The following is a 16,032-nucleotide window of genomic DNA, read 5'->3' as shown; positions in this document are numbered from 1 at the left end:
AGCCTGATAGTTTCTCCTCCATGCCTTGGTTTAGTCATGGTTTATAGATCTGAGCCAGGAAGTGCCTTCAGGGTGTGCCTAGACGAGGGGGAGAGTCACACCTTGTAGGGATATTGTGCTGCAGCAGCTAACTCAGTAACTTGCTGGAGCAGGTCATTCCTGTGCATGCCTCCTTTGACACTGAGGTAGCGCAGCTATTCTGCTGGTCTGCACCAGATAGATAGCTACGTTTGGGGGAAGGGGCCGGGGCGTGTGTAAAAGAAACATCAAAGCCCCCATGTTCACCAGCAGAGACAGGTCCTGTGCTTGTCTTCTAGAAGAGTGAGCAGCAAGGATGCTTCCGTTTGGGGTGTTCACCAGGAGCTCTGAAACCATTCCCGAGAGCTGACTTTTCAGTCTATAGCTGAGTCCCCCGCTGCCATGGACCGTATAGCGGGGTGCATCAGTCTTCTTCAGTGTGTTTTGCCCTTGCAAACCCCCTGTGCTGTAATCTCTGCTTTACAGATGGGAAACTGAGGCACAGAGGGTATGTCTGCACTGCAGTTACACACCCGCAGCTGGCCCGTGCCGGCTGACTCGGGCTCATGGAGCTGTTTAATTGAAGAGTAGAGATTCTGGCTTGGGTTGCAGCCTGAGCTCTGGGACCCTGCCACCTCACAGGGTCCTAGAGCCCGGGCTCCAGCCCAAGCTAGAATCTCTACTCTGCAATTAAATAACCCCTGAGCCTGAGCCTCTTAGCCCGAGTCAGCTGGCACGGGCCAGCTGCCAGTGTCTAACTGCCATGTAGACGTACCCAGGGAGATTAAGTGACTTGCCTAAGGTCACGTGGGAAGTCTGTGGCAGAGCAGGGTATCAGTCTCAGGTCTGAGTCCCAGGCTAACATCCAAAGCTCTGCACCATCCTCCCTCTCTGCAAGGGGACTGTTCTCTGCGGACATGCAGTCTATTAAGTAACATAGTGCAGAGATGTTTGACTCGGCCCCAGCTACCTGTGGACTGACCCCTATGTTCAGGGCCAAGATGGGAGCCTACAGCGAGTCAGAACGGTACCTGGAGTCTGCCTAGGCCCCGGCTGAATGCGTCACTTATCACCGTGCTGCAAGCCTCATTGAGGCCTGTAGCATAGAAGCGGCATTGTATATGCTGCTGGTAGTTACTATGGTAACGTCAGAGCAATAGTGGGTAAATGGGCAGCAGAAGGATTAAGCAAAATAGCTTCCTTTAAACCAGATCCAGCTCATTTCAGTTTCCAGCAGAGACAGAGGCTTTTTAACAGCCACCTTCAGCACTGGCTCCCAATGGAGGCCTTAAACCAGCCTCCCTTTTTGTGCCCGCAAACGAGTACAGATGCAGTTTTATGGGCATAATGATTTGCAGGTGCAGACAAAGGCATGTGGGTATCTCATTGGGGGAGGGAGGGGGCACGCAGGCAGATGTTGACTCATTCTCAGTTGCAGGCACAAAAACAGGGAAGCTGGTGTTTTATAAAGCCAGCCCAGAGCCACGGGACTCATGCTGGATACAGATGCAACAGGACCCTCTTAGAATGACACGTGTCGTCCGTCCTCCACACACCCCACCACACCTCGAACCGCTTCTCTGAGTGGGTAGCTGGAGCTGGACCGTGTACGCTGCATGGCCGGGTGGCAATTTGAGACCTGGAATCTCACTCCATCTGAATTAGCCCTAAGAGGCTTGCACGGCCTTTATCAGTGCACTGGACTGGGTGAATGCACCCAGCAGGAAGTGCGGGAGCAAAGGGCTCTCCTTTTGGACAAGGTTGCATTCCGTTGTCGGGGCTGGGGGGTTGGGCAGGAGGAGGAGTTCTCTTAAAAGGCCCTGATGGAGCAATGCACTGAAATCCCTTTGTTTTGATGGAACTTAAGTATGTGCTTATGGGTGGGATTTTCCGGACTTGTTGACTTTTGGCCCATTGAAAGGGAATTCGCCCCTGCAAGTGAATGTGCTCCTGAGTCACTTAAGCCCATTTGGAAAAATTCCCCCCTAAGTGCCAAGTAGGGGTGGATTCAAGGATGTGCTTAAAGTTAAGCATGTGCTAAAGAGTTTCGCTGATTCAGGGCCAAAATGAAGTGCAGGAGAAGCCAGAGAGTCTTGGTGCACGCTCTGTGCTGCTGCTGCAGGTGAATGGGGCAGAGCAGAGACCTGATCTGAGCTGGCGTCAGTGGGCTCTAATTTGTGGCTCTGAGGTGAGCTCTCCGCACCTGGAAACGCCTGGCTTCTGGGGGTGGGGAATTTCCGAGCTGGTGAATGGATCTGTGCTTTGTTTCGTGTTTGCTCCTATAGTACTCAAGCAAGTATTCAGAGAAGTATCATCAGAGTGTAAATCTCCCAGGGTTATTTATAGCTTCCCTCACCCAGCAGGGCTTGGTGAGGAAAAACTGCAGCAGTCACGGTTTCAGGTTTGCTAGCGTGCAGCATTGACGGCTCGCTAAACAGAAGGCAGACTCTCCAGCAGAGCTTGCGCCGTTAGGAGTAGAGGCTAGTCAGAGAGCTTGCACCTCTGCCCCCCAAGAGTGTAGGACTCTTGTTGGCTAAGGTGGTGGGGATTTCGTTGTGACACAAGTTATGATCCTTTTCCTTATCTCAAGTGTTGCAACTGCACAATGGGAATAAATATGGGAGCTGGTTTTGTTGGTGCATGATGGGGAAGATCTGACTGAGCCCACCTCCCTCAATGGGACAGGAGGGGAGTGCTGCTGGTGCCGTGTGCTCTGGTACTGGGCCTGGGGAGAGGGAAGGGGGTTGCCTTGCTCAGCAGCGGCCTGGTTGGTTTAGGAGCAGAACTGACAGGCTCCAAAGAGGGTCTCCACCAGATCTCTTCAGGGCTTGGACAGGGGTAGAGAACACCCTGGAGGGATTAACCCAGGAGTCGGCAACCTTTCAGAAGTGCTGTGCCGAGGCTTCATTTAGTCACTCTAATTTAAGGTTTCGCGTGCCGGTCATACATTTTAATGTTTTTAGAAGGTCTCTTTCTTTAAGTCTAAAATACATACAAATAGTTTAGTTATATAAAGTAAATAAGGTTTTTAAAATGTTTAAGAAGCTTCATTTAAAATTAAATTAAAATGCAGAGCCCCCCGGACCGGTGGCCAGGTCCCGGGCAGTGTGGGTGCCACTGAAAATCAGCTTGTGTGCCCCCTTTGGCACCCGTTCCATAGATTGCCTACCCCTGGATTAACCTTTCCATTGCACGGAGTGGTACCAATGGTCATTAACCGAGCACGCTCTATGGGGCAACTCATGGCGTAGCTGCTGCCAGCGAATCTTCCCCGGGTGAACCTTGGCCAGCCAGAGGCCATGGCGTGGTCGGCCGTTGGGTGACCAAAGCTGGATGGCTTGCCCAGTGTTCTAGCTCAGCGCTGTTGTGTACGTTCACCAGATCACAGGGATTGCCTGCGACATGAGGAGCTGCTCCATTGAACTCTGGAGCAGGGGAGATGAAAGGCAGTGGGTGGTGGAGGAAGGGCCTCTGATATCCAGTGGCTGCTCTGATCTGGTGATCTGCATAAAGTTTCCCTCCTGGCATTTGTTTTGAGCCATCCTACAACGTGGTATGAAAGCAGGTGGCATTATTAAGCTCTTTGGCTGGGGTGCCAGGGGCTGGAATCCAGCATGGCCTCCTAGCAGAAACCTTCAGATCTGCGTTTTCCACCCTGTCCCCCTTCCATGTTCTGAGCCATTAGCAAGGCTGCAGTTTGTGGGAGGAGGGGAGGATGAGAAGTGTATTTCAGGAGCTCTTATTGTCAGGGGCATCTGGTGACATGCACAGCAACAGTTTGTTGGGAACATTATGTATGTCTCGTCTGTCTGATCAGGACACAGAGGGCCGTGGCAATTGCTGCCTCTCTGGATCCATTAATGCTACTGCAGGAATTCTCCTCTCCTGTACGCACAGCAGCCTTGCTGCCATTCAGCACTGATGTCCTGCTGTCTCCACTCTGAGATCTCAATCTAAAGTAAGCTGTGCTCCCCCTCTGTTGTGTTCAGAGACCTGGACACACTTTGACTATGCCCCCATGAGGCAGGTGGGTAGGTACCATTCCCACTTCGCAGGGAGGTTGTAACTTGCTCAAGGGTATTTAGCTGCTAGTAGAACTGGGGAGTTCCTGCGATCAGGTCACTAGAAAACCCCTCTCTTCAGGTGTCTTCTAGGTCAATGTGCTAAAAGAGCTGTTGGCAGCAAACTGCAGTCTTCCTTTTGGTACTTTCAGAATGCTCAGGTTGGTTAGTGTCTGTAAAATGCAGTTTTAAACCTCTTAACAGCTGCCTTACTAGCTCCTCCCGGATGAAATCAACGATATTCTTGTGCTGAGTGAATCTTGTAGGATCTGGTGGCTTGGGCTTCTGTCATGTAACATTAATGGTGTGGCGACCTCATGTGGCCAAAAGATCTCCTACCAACCCAGCACAGTTAATGCATAAAATAAGAGGGGAGCTCGGCTTATTGAACGTGATCTTTTGCAGTCTCCACTGTAGGCTGCAGCTTCCATGCCTAATGCATTCTGCTGAATTTGGCAGAACAACTTCATTGCAGGATATTATCTCCAATTTTGCTGCAGCTCCATTTTTGTATTTTCCGCAAAGGTAGGAGAAGCTCACAAACAGGGCCTCTTTCCTTTTCAGATGTGTGTGGAGCGCTGGAGTGAATTTTGTTACCCACTAGCATGGAGGGTTGATTTGTACCAAGCCTGGTCTTACTCCATTAAAACTGATCTAATCTTTCTCCCTTTTTTTTCTTTTTAGATCCCAAAGGATCTTTAGAGCCACCCAAGCCAGGTAGGTGCCCAGCAAAATGATTGATTTAAGCTGATCTGCGTAATGAAAAGTGCATCAGAGCGGTGTGATCGCACACAGCTTGGCCAAGGTGCTTTGCCAGACCCCTTTTTGTCCTGCTGTCCTTGGACAATGGTGTCCTAGCCTGGGCTTCTGTGATGTGGACAAATGTCCGTTAATGGCTGTGACGAGACCCGCAGCCTGTTTTCACTTGTGACTGACGCAAAATTTAAAGTCAACGGCTTGATCCCCCCCATCCCTGTTATCACCTACAGCTGGCAGCACTACACCCACCTCTGACAGGTGTTGATGACAAGGCGCAAGGTAGAAGAGAATCAGGCCTCTGGTCTCCCCAGAAACGAAAGGCTGGTGCATTTGGTTCCTTGCACCACTGGTCTGTTTCTAAAGCACTTCCAAGCCCAGTTGTGCTGGAGTTGCCCTGTTCCTTAGGCTTGTACATAATGGGACAGTCAGGAAGAGAGCATTCCCCGCCAACTTGCGCTTCCGCGGCTCTTGCTGGCTACGTTCTGCTGTGATATAGACTGTTCTCGAGAGGTGGGAGAAGAAAACCACCAAAGCAGTTGGGGAGAGGAGGAACAAAAGACTAGACTAAGGAGCAGCAGTGGGGAAGCCCAGGGTAGCTAGGTTTCCCTTACGGGCCGAACGATCTGGCACAGGGAGGTTAAGACGGGGCTGTGATATCTGGCTAAGAACCATTTCTGAACCCCCGAGTTACTTCATGTTCTGCATGAATCACGTTATAATGAAAAGCAGCCAGCCAGCCCCGGGGTTCAAGTGGCTGTGGAACTGGACGATAACCTTGCTGTAGCCGGTCTCTATGTGCAGGGTAGAAAGATGCTTTAGGGGAGGGGAGAGAATTATCAAACGTGTCTGTAGCTGTCCGGTGTCTCTTCTCTTTCAGTGAAAGGCAAGAAAAAACGGGATCTGAAAATAACATGTCCCCCCATCAAGCAACCTGTCGTGAACCCAACGTAAGTCGCTGCTGCTGAGTGCTGACTTTCCATGCTCCTGCAAGTCTGCCTTGAGATTTCAGGCTAAAGATTTAACGATTTGCCAATGCAAGAGGAATATTCCATTTCAATTTCAGAAATCCAGCTTTCTTTTATTTCTATTTTTTTTGGTGTAAATTTAATTTTTAAACCTTTTTTTCTCGGTATTATGGTGCCTAGGTGCCCGGCTCGCAGTGGCGTTGACCAATCCACACAGCGAGCCATGGATCTCACTGACGTGCTGCAGTGTTGTGTGTGTTAGGATTAGAAGCACCATGTGACCTGTGAGCCGGCTGCGGGTGTCAGAGCTGGGAAATGTTATTTAACAGGCCGCTGGAATCTTGCTGCATCGGGGTTAATTTTGATCATTAACACTCTAATGCCTTGGTACAAGGAGGGCACAGAATATCTTGTTTGTTTTTGTTGCCGCAATCCAATGCCTGTGTTTGGTGCCCACTTGTATCTCAGCTCACTGGAGTGTGTCTCTCTCCTGTTTACTGTGGAAGTCATTCCTTGTTGCACATGGGATGGAGAGCCATTGGTAGCCGCGATCAGAGTTTTGCAGCATGCAGACGGGTACAAGGCCCTGCCTGCCCCTTTGTCCTGACCTCCAGCACCGCACCTGGTTTATTCCTAAACTGGTCCTAGCAGAGGCCACCAGTTGGCGAACCATCAGGCTCATTCAGTTACGCTCCTCTCAACATTTGAATGCAGGTCTCCAAAGGGGAAAGCCTAATGTGTGAACGCCCTGTTTATCTCCCTGTCCTTATCCTCACACCCAGAGGGCTCCTCGTAAAGGGGATGCTATACAAAAGCTTAAGCCCCAAACCTTGGTTTTTCTGAGCTTTACAAAGGGTAACAGAAATATTTCTGTGACCTCAGAGAGCAGTGCAGAGCTTTTGCTTTGGAACGAAACCATTCCTGGAAGGCAGATGTTGCAATGTTGTGCTAGCACGCGAGAACCTGTAGGCTAAACTTAGCTGGCTGTTCTCATTCTCCAAGCTAAGTAGGAGTGGTGGCGAGGGGGGAAGCAACCACGCTTGAGTGATGGGAAGTAAACCTAGATTTTAAAATATATTTTAACAATAATTGAAGTGGTAGATAGTAACAGGTAATCCAACCAGAGTGTTCATTGCAGCACAGTGCCACTAAAATGTTAGGTCTACTTGTGACAGGTTTCAGAGGGGTAGCTGTGTTAGTCTGTATTCTCAAAACCAATGAGGAGTCCTTGTGGCACCTTAGAGACTAACACATTTATTTGGGCCTAAGCTTTCGTGGGCTAAAACCCACTTCATCAGATGCATGAAGTGTCAGAGGTGAGTGAAACAGGCCCTTAAGTAAACAAAATGCCTCATCTAGGAAATAGCTTCTGTTTTCTGTAGCTGGGTTTTTCATGCTACTTGGCAGTCCTGTTGTGTTGACGGTGGATGTCATGATGTGACTGGCTGGGTCAGTGCACCATGAAATCATTGACTGTCATAAATCAGTGTCTCTGGCTGATCTCCTGAAGTGAGAGAATCTCCATTGGCTGGATGTATTTGACTCCTTCGGGTTGACTATGGGCCAGACTCAACAAACACAGGCGCATGTGCATCGCTTGAATCGTGCGAGTAGGCAGCGGAGGCTCCGTGCGTGAGGAAGGCTCCGTACGTGCTCCAGTGCTGGCAGGATAGAGGCCTGCATTTGTAAATGGGACCCTAAGGACGGGGATGTGGGCAATGCAAGCGCTTCATGGGTTTGAGACATGCAGTCACTGATCTCCTTGCTAACGTCTCTTTTTTTCCGTGCAGGCCCCCAAGGAACTTGGACTCCAGAACCTTCATTACGATTGGAGATAAAGTATGTTTCAACGGTTTTTCCTCCTTCTGGTCCTTGCTCGTTCCTCACCACCCCCATATTTAAACACATGTGTCAGATCCGTCTGTCTGTCCATCTCACCAATTGTCAAACATCTACAAGAGCAGTCTTACATTTCAAAGAGCGTTGAGCTCAACCTGGTGGCAATGTGCACTCCTGCTGCCTCCCTGGGGGTTTCTACAAGGGGTTGATATTTCAGTCTGCAAAACCTTCCCCACATTCAGTGACGAGTATCTGCACCAGGGTCTAAAAGGTGAATGGCCAAATGGTAGAGCTGATGGAGCTGGGGTGGGGAATTGGTGAAATTTGAAACACTGTCACCAGTTCTGCTTAGCAGTGAATCGATTAAGGCCAGAAGGGACCATTCCGATCCTCCAGCCCGACCCCCTGCATGGCACAGGCCAGAGAACTCCACCCAAGTCATGATAGGTGCCGGAGTAATGGAGTGAGTAATGGAATGATGCAGCTCAGAGGTCTGCTGGAGTGGAGTCCTTGGCTCCCTGGGCAGGCCCTGCAGTACCGAAAGGAACAAGACCTGCTGTGATTCTAGCAGGAGGTGGGGAAGGGATCTGAGCACCAGGACTGCAAAACCTATGCTCTTCGGACGTGTTGGTTGGAATCCAGATTGGGCTGACAAAACCCATTGTTCTTCAGAGGCAGATAGCATGCAGCGTCCCTTGCACCACTTGTGGGGCTTGTCAGGATGGCACCTTTAAGAAGAGAGGCTCTCTTCTTCTGTGCATGGACATGAGGGAATCCCCTGGCCCCTTATTGTAAGAGATGGAGGCTTGCCCAAAGTACCTCCCCCCATCTCACGGTCCTGTGCATCCACTATTAGCCTAGTGACATCCTCTGCTTCAGAGGTGGGGGCTGTCACCAGGGCTGTTAGCAAATAGGTCTCTGGCACCTCCTACATCAGGGTCTCGAAATGCACCCTGTGCTGTAGGGCAGCATTGTCTCTGTTTTCTACATGGAGAAGCTGAGGGACAGAGAAGACAAGAGACTTGGTCAAGGTCACACAGAAAACCTGTGGCAGAACTGGGTCTTCTGAGCCCCAGTCTGTCTCCTTTAGGCCACCGGCCCAGCAATGCTCATGAGAATAGAACAGAGCTCTGCGGGTTCCCTGCTTCGGTCCCAGACGGCGAACAGCGTAATGAGCCGCGCGGGTTCGAGGGACTTAATTTTCATGTCTTTTTTTGTTTTGTTTTTTTTTAAATGGGCTATGGATAGCATTATGGGATAGAGAAAGTTGCATGCTGGGAACTTGACCCTTAGCTTCCAGAGATCTCTGGGCGAGTCGTGTCTATCACACAACACGTTGCAAAACTTTCCCAGAGGACGTTGCACTTTGTATTGAAGCAAGCGATGTACCAGCTGCAGTGGCTGAATGCCGACGTCACTTGCGTTGACCAAAGTTTGTCGTGTAGGCGTGGCCTTCCTTGGTTAGATCACTTTAGGATCCTGCAGGATAGAAAGTCTTGTGGTGGGGGTGTGCAAAGCTATTCTGCTTCTGGAACAAATCCATGCGCTGCAGAGAACAGGCACAATCCCCCAGGTGCAAGGCTGGGGTTACAACCCTGATCTCTTGGCCCCCGTGCCGCAGGCATGGGCTGCTGCTTGAGCAAGCAGAAATCTCCCTCCTTTGGTAATAGTAGCAGGGCCCTTATCCTCTCTGTGGCTACAGGGCAAAGTGGCATGTCATGTGGCTTGCTTCAGTGCCTGCCTGATCACAGGGCCAATGGACTGCACTGAAGCCATGTGTGAGGGAATGAGCTTCCCCGGCTGTGTGAAGCACTGTGCAGCTGAAGGGCAGAAGGTGACCTCGCCGAGAGGTGAAGGACCCTTCCTCCGGTGTGCAGAGCTCCAGTGAGTCAGAGTGAGCTCCATGCACTCTCACTAGCACAGACCCGCTTGTGTTGCTAATTCCCAGGGCTGTTCATTGCAAGTCTCTAAAGAGAAGCCATGCCTGGGTCTTGGACGGGGCCATAACCTTTCCGTGACTCCACGCCTTTCCTCCCCCGTCTCCCTAGGATTTACCCTGCGATGCCTAGCGATCTAATGAAAAACACCAGCTGGAAATAGCTGTTGCCTCTGCTCGTTCGGTCTCTTGTTACGGGCCCTCCTGGGGCCGTGTCAGGCTGTTTGCAGTGGGGCTAAAAATAGTGCCTTGGAGGAGAGCTGTAACTAGCCGCTTACCTTCCGCCCTGGGCAGGTGGCAAGTCAGATAAGATCCGGATCTCCAGCCCTCCGTGCAGGGGGAAGGGGAAGCCTGCACTCACTCCCGCAAAATGGCCCAATTGCCTTTGTTTGAGTGGCTGTTGGGTAATGGGCATATTAATCGTTTTTGAGGGGCGGGAGGAGGCAGCGACGCTTTGGAGCAGCCTGGCATTGCGGTGCTCTATGGGCGATGGAGCTCAGGGAAAGGATGCTCTGCCCGCTGGTCCGTTTCCTTGCCCTGTGGCTCTCCAAGCCGTCCCAGTGCGGAGCTGCACGCTGCCTCCCTACCTTGAGGGATACTCGATGCCGCTGAGCTTGCAGCATACATGCCGCTTGCCACCTCATTTTAATTAAACAAGTGACAGAACTGGCTGGCCAGAAACGTCCCCTCCCTCTCCAGCAGGTGATGCAGCCTCTTTCCCCTCAGGCTGCTGTGCTGCGGTACGAGTGTCTCCACAGGCCCTTGACTTCCCCTTTGTGTGCAGGAGTCTTGCTCTGGCTCCCTGTGACGCAGGGACTTTTGTGCCGCCTGCACATCAGACTGGAGCAGCCTGGGGCAGGGAGGCAGCCTGGGCAGAGAGGGAGGATTGAGGAACCTGCGATTGTGCCCTGAAGCCCAGCCATAGTCCACTGTATCTTCGCAACCCATAAAAATGTGCATTGTGGCCCCTGCGCGAACCCTAAACCAGCCCTGTCGGGCATTGGCACAGCAGTGTGGAGGGGATTAGTGCCCCTGCACTCGGGCGGGTGGGAACTCAGATCATGGCAAGCAGCGGGAAGGGTGATCCTGGCAACGCCATCAACCCTTCATGGGGCAAGAGCCGCCGCCTTTTGGAAGTGGTTCATGCAAATGCCCGAATAAAAGAATAAACTGGAGCTCTCGCTGAATGTCTGTTCCGGAGGCAGCGCAGACGCCCTCTTGGGAGCTGAGAGCCTGCTGCTGCACGCTTCGTCTGCTGGCATCGACGGGAGGCAGCCCCTTTGGGTAATGATTTGCACAGGTCTCCGGTCAGCCTAACTCTGCTTGCTGGCCTGCCCCCTGCCCTAGCCTGCACAGGTCAGGATGTGCTGTATTGCAGGGGAAGCGGCTGGCGTCTTCCTGTGCTGGGCACTGCATGCCTTATGGCTGAGCTCAGGCGTGGAACTCCCCTGCTTCCTGGACCATACGGGGGCCAGAGACATCTGGCATTAGTGGACGGTGTTGAGAGTTAAAAGGCAATGTGTGGCAGAGTTCTCCCCTGACCATTACACGGCCTGGTGGCTAATGCAGAGAGGGATCTTTAGGGCCAGACGCCCACTGGCTGCCTGTCTTCAGCACACAGCACTGGTCCCCCTCCACTCTGAGTGTAACCTGCTGGCGTTGTTTCTGGAGCAGAGTCCTCTCTTGTGCAACAAATGTCTTACCTTACCCGCCCTTCCTCACAGCTTAGCTTTGACTCCTGTGTAAATAGTTGATTTCCTGAAGACCAAAGCAAAACCAGGGGCCATTCCAATCTTGCCTTGCAAAGGGAGGGCTGCAGCTGGCTGGGCGGAGTGCTCGTAGCTTCCGCGCACAATTCTCGGGGCAAGGCACAGATTGGTCTTTGTTGTGCTGAATGGGGGTGCGAATAAATCTTGGGGGAGTAGTAGCCCATGATTACGTAGGGGAGGAAGGATAATGTAGCGGATGGAGCTGTGGGTTGGGCTCAAGAGATAGGATCAGCATGGGCACATGCTCCCTGTGTGACCTTGGGCGAGTCACTTAATCTACCCTGAGTCTCTCTGTTCCCTGTCTGTTAAACAGGGCTTGCACATCCGGTGTCACAAGGATAAAATCCATTCACAGTTGTCCGGTGCACAGATACCAGGGGATGATGGCCGTATAATATCTAGATGGAAAGTAGGGAGAGCCCTGGAGTGAGTGAAGACGGTACTCTGCCGTTGCCAGCAGCCATGAAAGTGTCCTCCTTCACCAGCTATGTTCCCCTGTTTAAATTCCACTTAGCCTTGTAGCAAGAGCTGTAATGTAACAAACTTGATTATGCAAAGAGCAGAAGGGGGCATCAGCCCTTTCTGCTCCTCACTGTGTATAAAGATGGCTGGAAAGGTGTGTTTAAAAAAAAATCTCAACCCTTAGAAATATCAGGAACATCAATTCTAGCCTTCATCTCTTTGAAGGAAGCGCTATTGAGTGACTCTCAGATCTGTGGGAAGCTATCCCAACCCAGGATGGAAGGGATGAGTGGAGTTGACTTTCTTTTAGGTGTTAAATGCAACAAAGTTAAACAGTCTCAATTAAAATCCCCTCCTTGATTAACCAGCTTTCACCTCATTGGTGTGAGGGACATTACAGGAATTGCTAGACTGGATCAGACCATCTGATCCAGGAACTTGGATCCAACAATAGCCAGTAGCAGTCGTTTCAGAGGAAGGTGCAGGAGGCAGTGGTGGGATAACCTGCCCCCAGGGAAGTTTGTCCCTAACCCCAATTAGTTAGAGGTTGGTTTATGCCCTGCAATCTGTTTGGATCCTTCTAGCCCTCATAGGGTTTTTAAATCCGTATTGTTCTATCTGTGTGCTCTTGTTATCCATCTCCAATCTTCTTTTGATTCCTGACAATCTTGCTAGTTCTCCAGCTGTCCAGAGTCTCCTAGGGTAGACAAGATTGCACTTTCCGAGGTATCAACAACAAGATGACTATTAATGTTTTTTTGGGGAGGTGAGGGAAGAATCACCTTTCAGGCTGTCCTGCCTAAGAAGTGTAAATAAGGCAGAAGTCCCTTTTCCCCAGTTCCAGTTGTCTTGAATATATGGGGTTATACACAGATAACGGTGCATTGTTCCTTTAAAACAAGGGACTTTGGTATGTCTTAGGGCCGGAGAGTCAACATTTTTTCTCTCTCCCATCGGTTCACCCAACTAGAAAAACTTGGGCCCATGATCAGCACCGGACGACATTCCTTCCGCGTCCCTAGGCACATGTCAGTTTAAAGCGGCGGAAAGTGGAAGATCTCTTGGCTAGCTGCGATGCGCATGCCCATTGATAAGGTTCCCTAAAGGTCTATTGATTGAGCTTCTGGAGCAGCACATTTGCTGCCTGGCCGGAGTCTGAAAAGTTTGCGAAGCAGAATGGAGCAGGGGATGGACAGGCTTAGAGAGTTCCAGGGTTGCTGGAGGTCACACTGGGGTCACAGCTGCACCCAAGGCTGACATCTGGCTTCCCCGTATTTCCTGTGGAATGCAAGAGGTACAGGATAGAGCCGGCCCAGCATTCAGCTCAGGTTTGCTGCTTATTCAGCCACTATAGAAATAGCCTTGTACCAGTAATTCTGATACTGAGACGTGTGTGTGTGGAAACCGACAGCATTAGCTGCAGTTTGCTGTGGCTTAAGGGATAAAATACTGGGCTCTGACTGCCAGGTGTTTGTGGAGCACTGGGCTTCATACCGGTCCCGAGGAGGAAGGCAGCAAGGAATCTGCTTTCCCATCTTAGCAGTTATCTCAGACATGGGGCTGGGAAAATATACAGTACCCAGGCTTCTGGAACAGCCAGCATATGACTTTGTTAGTCAGACACAGTATGTCTCTCCCTGCATCAGGGTGGCTGCAGAGTTCACCTGAGGTGGCGCCAGTGTGTGTTTAATTGATTTCACATGCTTGAGCAAAGCCACTTAGTGAGACCATGGTGCGGAAGCACTTGGTGGAGGTGCTCAGACAGGGAAGGGGACGGTTCGCTGAGCCCGGCTCGCTGTCCTCTTTAATTCACTTTACAAAGGCAGTAACCTAGCAGCGTGCGGTGCAGTTGCAGTCTTTAGAGCACATTGTGTAGCAAGTTTCTGTGCCGCTCTCCCAGCCACGTCTGCTTGCCATGGCAGCCGAGTCTCTCGTGTTAATATTGTAGCCTCGCAGACACACAGCCCGGCTAGTCCCTGTCTAGCATGGAGTGCTGGCCCAGTCTGTGCTGTTAGGAAATGCATTAGGTGAAGTGTGACCCAGCCTAGGCCACCACTTCATTGCGTGCAGCTAGCACCTAGTGTGACTATGGATTCGTGCTGGAAGATTGTCAAATGTGGATACGTTTCAATAACTTAGGACGGGGCCAACTTCACAGGGGTCTGGTGGGAGGAGGTGCTCTGATGCCCTGAATTCAGACTTCAGTTTAGGCCACTGGATGCTGTTAGCCCTAAGCTGGTCTTCTCTTTGCATGATAGCATCTTCTGTGCAGTGGCAGCAGGTACGGAACAGGTCTAAACAGGATGGTGCTGGGTTTCCAGCATGGTTGGGCGTGTCCAGTGGAAGCTCCACAGGGTTTCTCCTCTTATTCGCTAGGAAAGTTGTGGTGGGACAAATGAAGAGTGGGCTAATTAACCTCCCTTGCCCTTGCTCGGGGGATGTGAAGTTGTTTGTCTGACCTACTTACAGACACAGTGGTCAGTGGGGACGAAACCTGGGACCAAAATTTTAGTGAGCCAGAGAAGTAACTTCACTAGCTGTGCGTATTCAGCAGGCTGTTACAGTCCTGTGGGCCACCTCTAGCAGGAGTCATGGCTGAACTACACCAGTGTGTTACGGTCTCATCAAAGTGAATGTCTGAGGTGGACGCTTCAGGTCAAGGCTTGGTTCTGTGGTTGGTGTCCATTTTCGTGTGTGGCGGTGGGGGGAGGGGATTGTGGCTCCTCCGCTCTTAGTCGTGTTTCGTCCGTCTCCTGTCGGTGCTGTTGTACACTGTAATGTGTCCTCTCCTACAGAACTTTGAAGTGGAGGCCGATGATTTGGTGACCATTTCGGAGTTGGGCCGTGGGGCCTATGGAGTGGTGGAGAAAGTACGGCACGCGCAGAGTGGCACCATCATGGCTGTGAAGGTGAGAACAGCACGCTGGGTTCTCCTGCAGCGGAGCATGAGGATCTAGGGAGCAGCTCCTCTAGAAACCCAGTCTAGCTCCTGTTGGAGCCGATGGAGAAAACCTGAGCGACTCCACTGGCTGTTGGATTGAGCCCCCGTCTCCGTGGGTACCTGGATGTTAACGAGACCCTGCCTAGCTCCGTGTGTGACTCCAGCATTCCATGGGTGGGGCTGGATTTGAGAAATAGCTCAGTGGTTTGAGCATTGGCCTTCTAAACCTAGGACTGTGAGTTCAGTCCTTGAGGGGGCCATTTAGGAATCTGGGGAAAAAATCTGTCAGGGATGGTATTTGGTCCTGCTGTGAAGGCAGGGGACTGGACTCGATGACCTTTCAAGGTCCCTTCCAGTCCTACACTTCTATGAATCTATGATTTGAGGAGGCACTTTCTAGGCAGGTGGGAAAGCATGAGCAGAACCCACCTTCCTGCAGGGCATGAAGCTCCGAAGCATTTCAAAGCTCAGTGCATGACATTCCAGCCACTTTGTTCATGTCCTCGGTCACTTGGACCCGCTGTGTAGGCCACTTGGATGTCTAAGTGCCCGTTCAGGGGCTGGCATGCTTCAGTGCCTGCCACGGAGTCAACCAATGGTAGTGAAGACTCCTATCCCTCAGTGGTACCCACGTACACCACCTGGAAATCTGGGACCTACGCCTCTAAATGACGTAAGGTGTGGGTGCAATTCTGTGCCTCGTCAGCACTGCAGGTGCAAGATGAGAGGCCTAGTGAAGGTTAGGTTAACAGTGGGGCCCTTAGACCTCCCATTAAGTGCTTGGAGCTTTAAGGTGTCACGTGTGGGCCCAAGAGCGTAACCGTTGGCTAATGACTTTTTTTTCTTTCTCAGAGAATCCGAGCGACCGTGAACACTCAGGAGCAGAAGAGGTTACTGATGGACTTGGACATCTCCATGAGGACAGTAGACTGCTTCTATACAGTCACCTTCTATGGAGCCCTCTTCCGAGAGGTAACAGAGCATTATTAGGTCTGGCGCGCTCAGGCAGCTCAGGTCTTAACCTGCTTATGGTACGGGGTGAAATGGTTTCTTGAAGAACCCCATATCCAGCCTCCCCTTGCCATTCTGCATGGGCTGTTTCCGTGGATGGTTAGACTCCAGCATGGCACAGATCCATCAATTCTCCAGAAGGAGTAGGTCCTAGGCCACCATATTACATCCACAAAGTGCCAAGGAGACTGGGTGGAGGGGTAGTCTCTCTCTCTCTCTCTCTCTCTCTCTCTCTCCTCCACTGTCCCACCTCCATACTAAGGCTCTGGTT

At 51.3% G+C, this 16,032-nt stretch overlaps 1 protein-coding gene across 3 annotated transcripts in view; it reads left to right on the top strand.

The window, feature by feature from the left end:
• The window catches only part of MAP2K3 (mitogen-activated protein kinase kinase 3), a 52,082-nt gene that overhangs the window by 24,552 nt on the left and 11,498 nt on the right, over positions 1–16,032 (top strand). For all 3 annotated transcript variants that reach the window (XM_044979491.1, XM_044979490.1, XM_044979489.1), the window contains exons 2-6: positions 4,764–4,796; positions 5,716–5,785; positions 7,594–7,642; positions 14,605–14,718; positions 15,603–15,722. In XM_044979491.1, coding sequence (XP_044835426.1) covers positions 4,764–4,796; positions 5,716–5,785; positions 7,594–7,642; positions 14,605–14,718; positions 15,603–15,722 — 386 coding nt within the window. The remainder of the gene's footprint in view (positions 1–4,763; positions 4,797–5,715; positions 5,786–7,593; positions 7,643–14,604; positions 14,719–15,602; positions 15,723–16,032) is intronic.

The sequence above is a fragment of the Mauremys mutica genome, chromosome 11, assembly GCF_020497125.1.
Source record: "Mauremys mutica isolate MM-2020 ecotype Southern chromosome 11, ASM2049712v1, whole genome shotgun sequence".
Classification (NCBI taxonomy): Eukaryota; Metazoa; Chordata; order Testudines; family Geoemydidae; genus Mauremys; species Mauremys mutica.
The sequence above is the reverse complement of the archived record's forward strand: the minus strand, read 5'-3'. Positions and strand labels throughout refer to the sequence as shown.